This window comes from Hirundo rustica, chromosome 8, assembly GCF_015227805.2.
Source record: "Hirundo rustica isolate bHirRus1 chromosome 8, bHirRus1.pri.v3, whole genome shotgun sequence".
Lineage (NCBI taxonomy): Eukaryota > Metazoa > Chordata > Aves > Passeriformes > Hirundinidae > Hirundo > Hirundo rustica.
This window is the reverse complement of record NC_053457.1, coordinates 27,740,592-27,752,493: the sequence shown is the minus strand read 5'-3', so window position 1 is coordinate 27,752,493 and position 11,902 is coordinate 27,740,592. Positions and strand designations below refer to the sequence as shown.

At 43.3% G+C, this 11,902-nt stretch overlaps 1 protein-coding gene across 1 annotated transcript in view; it reads right to left on the bottom strand.

Annotated features, from left to right (window-relative positions):
- The window catches only part of HABP2 (hyaluronan binding protein 2), a 30,583-nt gene continuing 18,681 nt past the window's right edge, over positions 1-11,902 (bottom strand). Inside the window, exons 3-13 of the mRNA XM_040071423.1 lie at positions 8,444-8,587; positions 6,864-6,971; positions 6,329-6,445; positions 5,873-5,992; positions 5,094-5,265; positions 4,576-4,664; positions 4,215-4,446; positions 3,180-3,322; positions 2,696-2,830; positions 1,047-1,192; positions 1-177 (exon numbers count right to left, since the gene is read on the bottom strand). Coding sequence (XP_039927357.1) covers positions 1-177; positions 1,047-1,192; positions 2,696-2,830; positions 3,180-3,322; positions 4,215-4,446; positions 4,576-4,664; positions 5,094-5,265; positions 5,873-5,992; positions 6,329-6,445; positions 6,864-6,971; positions 8,444-8,587 — 1,583 coding nt within the window. The remainder of the gene's footprint in view (positions 178-1,046; positions 1,193-2,695; positions 2,831-3,179; positions 3,323-4,214; positions 4,447-4,575; positions 4,665-5,093; positions 5,266-5,872; positions 5,993-6,328; positions 6,446-6,863; positions 6,972-8,443; positions 8,588-11,902) is intronic.

The following is an 11,902-nucleotide window of genomic DNA, read 5'->3' as shown; positions in this document are numbered from 1 at the left end:
CTAATGATGTGACCTTGATGAAGACTGAATTACATCTTTAATCCAACTGGCAAATTTTGTCACCTGGGTATAAACTCCTGGCTTGTTTTTCAACCCACATCCATCACCCCAGCTCACAAGGCCATATACGTAGTAGGAGCTGTTTTCTACACAAGTCAGTGGGCCTCCAGAGTCTCCCTGATGAAGGAAAGCACAAATGTTCAAAGCGTGAAGCAAAATAGTAACCAAAATCAGAATGCTTCTCTCTCATCACAAGACTTTGAAGTTGTAATGATTTTTTTTTCCTAACAGATGAACCATCAGATGCTGCTTAGCCCCTAATTGGACCTGCAGTTCTGTGACCATGTTAAATGATACCAGGCTTTTTGGATGTAAGTTTTCATTTTTTCCAGTCTGTGAAATAAATCTGACAAGGTCTCATGAAATTTCCCAGGTGTGAAAGTACCAGGAATTCAGAGCCTGAACTCAGAAATATAAAGATGTGATCCCTGGTGTAAATGAAAACTTAAGCTGTCTCGCACTCCTCAAAATAAACTTAATCTGATTTATTGGTATAATTTTTTTTGTTTTATTTCTGATTTCTCTTGCAAAATATGCTTTTCAGTAGTAATTTGCACCTTAGGAAGTGTTGTTCAAAGTGTTTCCTACCCTTCAATGGTATAGGTATGAACTTGTTTCACATTTGTGAAATATCAGTGCTGACTCCCTGCAAGTCTTAGCTCTGCTACTGAAAATCAGATTAGAATAGGCACTCAAGGTAGAGACCATAACGAAACTGAGGAAAAAAAAAGAGCAAGTTTTCAGGTTATTATGACAAACTGCTTCAGAAGCCAAGCATTCCAGGCTGGTCTCTTGATTCCACAGATCTGCCTGTAGGTGACAGTGTCAATGTTAGCTCTAAGGATGTACAACTCAGTGTACTGCAGAAAGGTTGTTGAAATACACTGATGTGAGAACAGATACACTTGCAGCACATTGCCAAAGCTCTGCACCGACTGACTCTTTACACAAAAAATTAATGTTCAAATATAGAAAAAGCAACAGACCTCACAAGAATCGATTCCAGGTTTCCGAAGATTTCCTGCACAAAACATGCTATCATCCAGTGTGTTATCATGTAGTTTGGGTTCATTGCATTTCCTCTGTGAAATCAGCTTGACATTGGCATCTAACAGCTGATGGGATTGGTCATCTATGGGATGTGCACCAAAAAAATTGAGTCATTTTCTTCCCATTGCTGTGACATATTGTCTTTTATTCAAAATACAAGCTTGCTTGGCAAACAGATGGGATGGGGAAAGAGCAGGGGGGATGCATGTGCTAGCCTGGGAAGAAAGGAACTATATGGCTGAAGTGATGAGTTTCCAATAAGTTGGAGCCTGAAGTTTCACTCAAGACAGAGTTGTTGCCTGAATAAAAGTAAAGTCAGATATTCAGAATTTGGTTCCAATCAGCCCTCTCTGTGTAATCCTGTTTTTCCAAGGTTCTGGTTGTCTGCAGCCCCCAGAGGTCCCCATGGGATTGAGCTGCTCAGCACTTCTCGGATTGGTACTATTAGATTCTTTAACATGCAAGCTAATGAAACAGATGAAAACTGAAAATCATACAATATTTAAGGGCTATGATTAATTACAGTGAATCTAAAGACATAACTTGACATCTAAAGGCAATAGCCTTAGTTTCAAAGTACTACATCTGTAGATAATTAAAGGTGGTTTATAAGTTTGGTTCTGCTTGCGTTTCAGGAAATATTCCATTTCTGCAGTGATTTCCTGAAATGCTAATAATAGTTCTGTTTGAAGAAGCAGCCATCTATTTTGAACACGTACATGGTACTTGATATTCTTTGTTGGGGGGGGAAAACCCATAAAATCCCCCTTAGCCTTTTTAAGTGAGACTTTTTATTTGGAAGCTTAAAAAAAATGTCCATTAGATTCTGTTGGTGCATTCTGATCAAATGAACACACTTGTCTTGTGGACTTCAATGGGAGTTATATAAGAAGGGAGAATTCGGTCCTGTGTATCGTATCAGGCTGTATCAGTCACAAAGCACTAGGATACCTACTGCAGCCTCAGTGACAGGCTTTCCTTCTGCTATTTTACAGGAAACACATCAATCAGAACATGAGAAAATGCATTTTTCAGAAAATTGCCGTTATCTTTTTTTAAGCATAATAATTTCTCCCCTTAGGATTTACCATGAGCAAGAAAGGTTTTTGGATAGAGCTGATTGAACTTGAAAAGCTTGGGATTTTTTTTTTATTTTTCAGTACATCTGAAGGTCCAGATGCTGTTTCTGAAAAGCTTTATCTGACCCAATGGGCTGGAAAACCATGTGAAAATTCCTGTCTTTCTTGGTCCTGTCTTGAAACACAAGCTGTAAAATAGCCTCTCTTGGTACTTCCTTGCTTCTGCATCTGACTTCAGATGAAACCATGACATGGAGAGTCAGATAGCAGGCAAAAATATGCATCAGGCATCTTATCAGAACTCTGACAGGTTTGGTTGATTTAGCAGTTGGAGATTTCTGCTAATGAGTAATTTGCATGACATGTTTTAGCTGACCTTATTTTTGAATTCCATGTTTTGGTTTCATTCGTGCCTAGGTCCTCATTTGGGTCTGGCAATTGCTACTGAAAGTAGCAGCCCACCTTGCCACTGGAGTACCCACCAAAATTCAGTTAGCCACAGGTACCTGTCTCTGTCTGGCCCCATCCAGAAATGAAGCAGGAAGTCCCATCAGGAAGGAAGAAGTCAGGGACACATGCTGTTTTCACATACTTTGTTTCCACGGCGCAGTGACCATCAACAGGCTGCAGTTTAAGTAGTGCTGGAGAGGAGATAAACAATGACAAAAACTATTTGGAGCTAATTTTGATCCCTGACCATTGTTAGCAGTGTGTGATGCAACCCCATGCAAAAAGCTGCATAAACTCAACATTCCATTTTCCCCGCTATGCTGGATCTGTTCCCACTGTTTGGCTCCTCCTGAGCAGCGACTTCTGTCTGCCCATCACAATTTACACCCCAAGATTCAAATGGGTCTGGATCACAATTTAGCCTGATAATTTCCAGAGCATAGTCTCAATGAGAATTTTACATTGACTTTAGTGGGAAGGAGGCACTTCAAACAACAAAGGTTGGAGGTGAGTCTCATGAGTATCAAATAAAGGATTTACCAATATCATTGTATAGGACGCCACCCTTCTCTCTGTATTCCCCATGTAAAATTATTTGCACTGCATCAAATATTTGTTCATGATTCTCTTTCTTCTTGAGGTTTTGTTTTCCAAGGGCTACTTGAATCTTTGTTTTTGGATTTCTGGGGAAAAAAAAAGGCATTTATATACAGACATTTTTTATCAGTGGTGATGAAAACCTGCACGTTTAGTAACAAGAAGTCAAGATATTTCTTCCTGTCGTAAGGCTTGGCCAGAAGATTTCCTAAAATTGTTTTAGGAAGGCTCAGATAGAAAAGAAGTTTTGTTGAAAAATACGTGTGCTCTTAACTTGTTGCAATAATGAAATAAAGTGATTTAAATCTGCATTTACATGATTTTCTTTGCATTTTAGGGCAGAGTAACAGTGTGCACAGTCTATTACTGTGGCAGTGATGACGAGTGGCAGCTCATGTAGCCATGCAAGTAGAGATGCTTGCCATTTTCTGAGCATATTTAGAATCATCTGTGTTGAAATGATTTCCAGTGTGTAATTCACCTGTTTCCTAGGGTGGTGGTTTCCAACTGATTCAATACAAAGTTGGAGGAAATATACTATTCTAAGCTAGCTCACACAGAAAAAAATTAAAGCTAAGTGCATATTTTAACTGTTTTGAAGAACTTAATTCTAGTGTAATATGTGATGTTGCTTATGGCATGCCAATATCCCCTGAGTTTTTCATAGAATTCTTCTTTTACACATGGCAGAATCTTACTACTTTCCTCCTTTTTCCCTCCTTTTTTCCTCTCACATTACTTCTTTAGCTCCTTTTATTCGAGTGGGACCTAAGTTTGTTATTTCAGCAAGCACAATTTTCAAGCATATAAATATTTTTATGTATGTGTTAATTTTTTTTTCTCTCCACATATATGTTTTCCTTTTAATTTGACTCCCAGAAATCATTTTGATTGCAAATAATTTGGACACCAAGCTGCCTTTACTAACCACCCTGATTTTTATACATTTATCTACCCAGTCCTAGGACATGCACCTACTCAAGGCAGTGTGCAGCAGTAAGAACCCAGCATGATTTAATTAGCACTCCACCACAGAAATGTTCATTCCCCTCTGGAGTCTCTCTCTGCAGAGATGCCATCCAGGGATGTTTTCCAGGTGTAGCCTTGGATCCACCATAGATCTTCTTGAGTGTCCTCCGAACTTCAGGTTGTCCACATGTTTGGAATGTTTCAGGGGGGTCTGTAGGGGGTTCTGTTGGGGTCTCTTCAGCTGCATTGGAAGAGACAACAGATGTATAATTCAGAGTAAATGTCAGACTGGAAGAGTAAAGCAACAGGGAGTCACCTACTACTCTAGACTGCCTATATGCTGCCAAATCACTTGCTTCTAATTCTTTACCTGAGCAGGGTGAAACATCACAATATTCCCACTCAATTTCCTTATTTTTTCTGACGTAGCACCACGGTTTTTCATCCTCATCAGGATTCCTGAGGGGAACATTTAAGAGAATCAGCCAGCAGGAATGGGGAAATCTCCGTGAAAACAGTGAAGGAGCTGAGGATTTTTAGGGAGAAGACCGAAGCTCCCATACAGGAGGTGAACTTCCAAAGACAATGTTTCAGAAGACTTGACAAAGAAGACGTCTGAGCAAGGCATAAAATACTGCCATATTTCTATTCCCATACCTATCTTAGCCATAAGAGAAATGTGGGACTGATTCAAAACAAAGAAGGCAGCTTCTGGAAGCCTCACATCAGCACGGTTAGAGAAGGCATCTCTAACATTCTGGTGTTTTATAGGCAGGCAGTGTCTGGAAAGATGTGAGGTCTTAACAGCATCAGTTTCTCAAAGTTGTGAGGAGTTTGCCCTCAGAGATCTCTTTGATACAGACCTCTACATCTTCTTCTTCATATTACCTGCAGAAGTTGTGTTCACCAATGCCATATGAGTCAGCATCCTCCATAAAAGCATTAAAAGGTTGATCCAAGAGATGGTGGGAATTCCAGTGCAGGCAGGTCCTGCCACTTTCTGCTTGGTTCACTCTTCCTCTATATGTAGAGGAGTCCTCTTCGTAACAATCATTTGGTCCTGTAGAAAGACAACGCTCATATGAAAATTACTTTTGTGTTGTTCTTGCCCAAAGTGGTTCCTATTCCTTCCCTTCTTTGTCCTACATTCATTTTATGGAGGATCAGAAGAACCTACTGGGCCGAGTAATTATGTTCCTTATTGTACACAGGCCAGAAATTAGAATAATGTTCCGTCCACTTTCTGGCTTGATTGACTTTAAATGTCACCCATCAGAAGCAGTCCCCTCTGCCTGGGGAGTCACAGGCAACAGAGCAGGCATCTTCACTACATCAGATTTTGAGTATTTAAGGAAAATCCGACATTTCTTCCCTTTGTGACAAAGGTGGGAAATGTATGGTCCAGTGGGACCCTGCCAAAGCACACTTAGAAAACACCAAGATGGGAACTGTTTCACGCCCCTTTGCCAGCAGCGGCTGCAGAAGTCAGCCTCTTCCTCTGACCTTCTTTCCAAGGAACTTGGTGCCTTGGGGTAGTCACTCTTAAACGGTGACAGGAATTCAGCACAGGATGCTACAGGAATAGAGTCAGATAGTCTGGCTGCAGGAGGAAGCCAGTCCCTGGCTCTTTGGAGGTTCACCCCTCCTCCTGAGGAGCTGTGACCTACCGATCTCGCAGAATCTCCCTCTGAAAGGTTCAGGGCACCTGCAGGTGAATTTTGATCTGTATCTGTTCCGTATACAGGTGCCTCCATTTTTGCAGGGGTTTGGACTGCACTGTTTGGATGCTGTCAATGTGGAAAACACAGAACAACCTTGTCAATGTGCTGAACACAACACATGCTGAGCACCAGTCGCATGCCCAATGGAAACTGGGGAAACCTCCCACTCAGCCTTGTTGGCTTTGAGTTCTCATGAAATCTTGTAAAATGCATATCTCTGGGGGTTTTATCAGTGACTGAACCACCACCCTGCAAATCAAGCATAACTCATCACTGGCCAGGTCCACGGATGGGAGCTGCAGCACGTCTAGGGCAGGATCACCCTCTGCAGTGGGTGATTTCCCGCTGCAGACTGGCCAAGGTGCTGACCCCACCACAATTTGTGCCCAGCTGAGTGCTCACCACGCTGGCAGGAGGGTCTCTTGTAGGGAGGCTTGCAGCTGCACTTAAAATAGGGTGGGGTTAATGTAATCAGGCAGTCGCCAAAGTGGCAGTTCTTCTCCAGACACCTGTCCTCCACTGTGGAAAACACACATAAAATACATCATCAGCATTTGTGTGTGTACAAGAGCTGTGCCCTTACAGGGATCATGGGAAGATGCCTTCCCTTGAGGCTCCAAGGAAGCTTTCATCTGGCAGATGTGGACTTGGGATCTCAGTCCTTGTTCACAGTATTTATGGCAAAAATCTGTGGTATCAATGAACAGCTCCCCACTGCCCATCTGGCAGGACATAGAGGGGCATTCTCTGCACTCCTGAAGTTTATTTTACTGGATGGTCTTTAGACAGACTTTGGCCTGGGTGAGGTCCCAAGAACTCTGGATGTGACTGCTGCGTGCTGTCAGAACTCAGCTCAGCAAACAGTGGGTTTATAAAGTTACAACAGTAGCATTTAACTGCCAAAATAAGGAGCATGGGTTAGCAAAAGAGCCATTACCTTTTTCACATGTAGTCCCACTGTATGGCTCAGGGCAGCGACAGCTGAAGTCATCTCCTTTGGCTTCACACGTACCACCGTTCTTGCAGGGATTGGACGAGCATGAGTCTGCAAAGGTAAGGATGGAGATATTTCACCACTTCTCCACCTTCATCACCTGCTTTTTCTTCTTGCATTTTGTGGTTGCAGGAGTTTGTCTTCTTGGGCACAGCATCTCGTGCAATGAGTGCTATGTTTATGCATCAGCTCAGCACCCACAGGAGTGGTATGAGTTGCTGCAGAGTTTGTTCCAAGCTGCACTGGCTCATACCTTTGGGTCTAGAGATCCTCTACTCCCCTTGCCCTATTACAGAGTTGTAACGGGGCAAGTCCCTTCCTTTGATCAGAGATAGATTTGCCTCTGTGGCATTGCATCTGGCTGTCTGCCTTCATGCACTGAGTCTGGAGTGATGTGGATTTGGCATTGCCCTGTTTGGAACACAGCATTAAATCTCCCCTGGAAAAGCCATCCACTGCCATTAGACCCTACCATACCCGTGAGCAGCCTCAAGGGAGCTGGCACCTGCTGAAAGTCACTCGTGTGCTGCTCCTTACACTGTGCTCAACATCTCCACTGCTGTCTGTACAGACTGCCAGGAGCAATTGGTATTGGAGACAGCCAAAAGTCAGTTCTGCTTGCTTTGTACCGGGGGATAACTCAGGGAATGTTAAAGGCAACCTCCCTGCCTCTCCTTTTGAGTCCTCTGAGCAATCTCAAGGATCCTTTCCTGTTCTCCTGAAGTTTGGCAAAAGAAAAAATGTAAAGGAAATACCTGCAAATGATAAAAGAAGAAAAAGAAAAAAGAAAAAAGAAGAAAAAAAAGAGAACTGCTCTACATTTGGTTCCTAGCATAAATACAGAACATATATCCCATGAAAACAGCAATTACATCTTACAGTGACTATAGACAAATAAGCCTGTGCTTTTTTGTAGTAGCAATCAGAAATGTTCTGCATGATCAGAATCCATCCTGTGAAACCTGGAGATAAAACACAGGATTCTTACAAGGGAAATACAAAGAAGAACATTGCAAACGATCCTCCTAACTCATCCCTTTGATGCAGGCATTTCGAGAGCAGGCTGGCAGCCAGGCCCGCCAAGCTCATGCTTCAAGCACAGGGTAGGGATTTTACTCTTTCCTTGCCTTCCTGCCCACCCCTGAGAGGAACTTTTCATGGCAAAGATGTCTGTCACCGAGACACATAAAGCAGTCACAAGCAGACAAGAGATTTCGCAAGGCAGAGGTCCTTCCGAACCAGCTCCCAGCTGAGAGAGCGGAGAGAAGAGAGCCTCTTTGTTTATTTTTTACTTTTTATACATTTGTGGGTCTAGCAGAAGATTGGCTTTTTGGGGTTTCCACCCCTCAACCTCAGTGGCCAGACTAATTGTCAGTTACAATTGTTTTTAGGTTAGAAATATGCAAACAAAGGACAGAGAATGAAAAACAAAGGATTTGTTTATGTTACATGTGTGGGAAAGGTAGAAAACTGCTCTTAATATTGTACAATAACTAAAAAGATCTGACTCCATTTAAGAAAACCAAAAGGCGCAGAAAAACCAGGGTAACAGATGTCACCTAAAGTTGCCTCGAACCAGCTGATTCCTTCCCAGAGTGCCTGCTCCAGGTTGGTGTCCAGCTCCGGCTCTGTATAGTCATAGTAGTTCTCGTAGTCATCAGCCTCTTCTGCAGGGAGGGGTGAGAAGAACAGAGGAATTAAAACTGGAAGGAGACAAACTGTGAAAGAAGTTATTCCTGAGATGGACAGCACTGTTCCCTTTCAGCTCATTTGGGATGTCAGTGGGTGGAGAGACCATCTCGAGGTCAGCTCTTGTTCAGCTCTTCCTTGGCATAGGCAGAGCTCACCTAGCGCTCAGCATGGCCACCCTGAGCACAGCTGGCCCCAGTGCTGCCCTCGAGGATGCTCCTGAGGGGCTCTGGATGCCCAACCTGCCCTGTGGTGACAGCCAGGATGCCCCAGAGGGGATGCAGGTCAGAGCTCTCCAGGCAAAGGCACAAAGAGCCCCCCCTGTGGCACCACAGCCAGGGCAGATGCTGAGGCTGGTGCCAGCACAAAAAGAGATTCATGTTCCTGTAAGAAGAAGGGATTTTCTTTGTCCAGCTGCTTTGCTGACCATCACCACTGCTGCTGCAGAGTGAGGCAGGGCCCTCCCCAGCTCTGTGGGACACAGAGTCCCGTCTAGGGAGCAGTCAGGGGGAGCAGAGGGCCCGAGGCACGGCTTTGTGACTTCTCACCCACAGAGCAACCTTCGAGGAGCGAGGGCCAGGCACTGCAGACATGCCGAGGAGCCCGTCCCTGCCTCTGCCAGCCCGTGGCCTACAGGAGCCAGTGTCCTCAGGGAGCCCGTGGGGACCGTGGCCTCATCAGCCTTGCTGGGGGTTGTTTGATTAAAGTGGACTGGCGGCTCCTTGCACAGGTACAGCTCTTGCCAGTGGAAGCCACTCCAGTGTTTCAAAGACAAGCTATGGTAATGAGCAAAGCTAAGCTACGTACAGAGACATTTTAAAAAGCTCTCCCCTAAGGCCGGGCCGATGGCCCCATGGATAATGCTCTGCCTTGAACTGATTATCGACTGCATTATCTTAGTTTTCTCTCCTCATTCATTCACTCGCAGCCTTTATCTTTATTCTTTCTTTGCTTCTGAAAAAAAAGAAAGAAATTCCACATTTGTACAATGGGTGTTTTATATTTCATATTAAAATAGAACCGTCTTTTTTTTTCTTCCTTTTTTTTTTTTCCTACATGCCAACTCTCATTTCTCACAAAAAAAAAAAAAAAAAATAGAGGAAAGTTTCACCTCATTTATTGCTATGTCAAGTCAAGACTCCTTTTCCTCAGCTCATTATTTCCACAGGAGCCGAGTCTCGACTATGTGCAAGTGTTGCAGAAGTGTACACCTTGCTGAGGAACAGAAGGATCTTGCTGAAAGATAAGGACATTGTCTACACTGAACAAAATTAAATTTAATGTGCTGTAGTTGAGGAAGAAAAACAAAAAGGAAGTTTTGCCTGAAATGCAGCCTCCAAGTTCACTTTGTTGGAGAGGAGATTTTGCAAACGACTTGAGGTTGAGGCAGCTGTCTGAAGTAGTCGGATTTTGTATCCCATGTTTATTTTCAGAATCTTAGAGGGGCATGCTGGCTTTTATTCCACAGATGCTGTCTGAAGAATGGGGTATCCCTTTTTATGGTAAAATACACATGCTAAAAGATATAAAGGATGAACAGGGGAGTGTTGGGTGTGAAAGACAGATTGCAAACATGCCAGCATGCTTTACAGAGGCTGGTGAGGACTCTCCTGAGTCAACAGAGGAAAGTAAGTGCCCTGAATGAGCACAAATAGCTAAGACATTGTAAAATCATCTACCCTGGTCTTTAAACCAACTGCTTAGTATTAAGAAATGATGCTACTGTCAACTGATTTTTGTTTGGCATGATTTCTCAGCAACAGCTTAATCATTTATTAAGAACACTTATGTAATTACTTGACATGTTATGAACCATTTTTAAGTCAACCTCTTCTGTAAACGACATGGCCAAGATGTAACACATGTTTTGCAAGAGGTTTTTCTGGTGGCTCAGAGAGGTTTGGGGGCACAGTCCCCCATGTGCACTGATGGGGCAGTTTTGGGAGGGGCTATAGCACACTGAGGCCAGTTTGACACCCAGCAGCCCCTCAAACAGGACAACTTCAGGCAGCCGGGGCTGAGGTAAAGCAGGCAACCCAGAGAAATCCCCTCATGGGCTGGCAATTACCATTTCAAGAAATTTAATGGCCGAGGCATGGAGTTAAGGGTGCGTGTAAAAAGGGCTCAGAAGATATCAGCAAACTCTAACGGGTACCCTGTCCCCCACGTGGATATGGGAGTCAGGAAGCTGAGGGTACTGGCTGGGAGACCAGCCAAGGTGATGTAAGAGTGCAACAGATCTGAGAAATGACCAGTGTCCCTGCTTTCCCCATTGCTATCCCTCTTCATGAAACTGAGAATGAGACATATCTCCTACGGGTCACATGAGTGATGTTTCCCATCTCCCAGCTATTCCATGTCATCTCCAGCTGCATGAAGCAGTGAAAAACAAAGACCAGAAAACCCTCAGTGGGGCATATGATATCAAACTAAAAGATGTCTTATTTATCACTGTGTTGACACTAAATAACTATTTGGCTTCCACATCTCTTATTTAAGAAGTGCTCCCGTTCCAATTTTTTAAATTATTCATAACAAGCCATAGGTTTAGTAAAGCAAAAACAACACTTTTTTTTATCTGAGCACATAATTAAAGCACAAAGTCTGATACACTGGTTGATTTAAACATATTACTAAATCAGAGTGCTCGTTCTTTGTAAGTGCTGGAAAACCTTAACATGCTTAAAAAAAGCAGTGATCTGACATTTGTCACTGAAATGTGACTATTACATGAAATTAAATTAGACATCCTGCATGCAAATTTTCAAAGAATAACTTTCCTCTGTGTAGTACAAAAAATCCCCCCATAATTGATAGACAGAGATTGACTTTTAAAGCTTCAAATCAGCTTTGAGGTCTGGGTGATCTTTTAAACTGCACAAGCTTTCATCTGCAGTTTTTCACATTGCCAAGAGCTGTCAATCAAGCAATGGATTTCTGATCAATATCCCCTTGTTCATTAGCTTACACGGGCTCTCTGTTACAGAAAGAACAGATACCCCAATGCCGACAGTCACACTGTTTTCAAAACCTTCCCTGGATCAAGTGATGACTAATGTTCCAAGTGGGAAAGTGATGCATTAGGATGCCATCGGGTGACCTGAATTGCGAGGTAACTTTGTTGGACTGCAGTTGTCAAGATGAGTGATGTGCAGAGTTAAAGCCTATTGCCAACACACATCAAGAGTGCCAGAAAGTACCCAGCATTTATTCAAGCTCTCTGAACCTCTGGAGACTGACTGAAATCTGGCCTAATTTGAGCACGGTGAGTTTTCCTACCACCCCCCCAAACA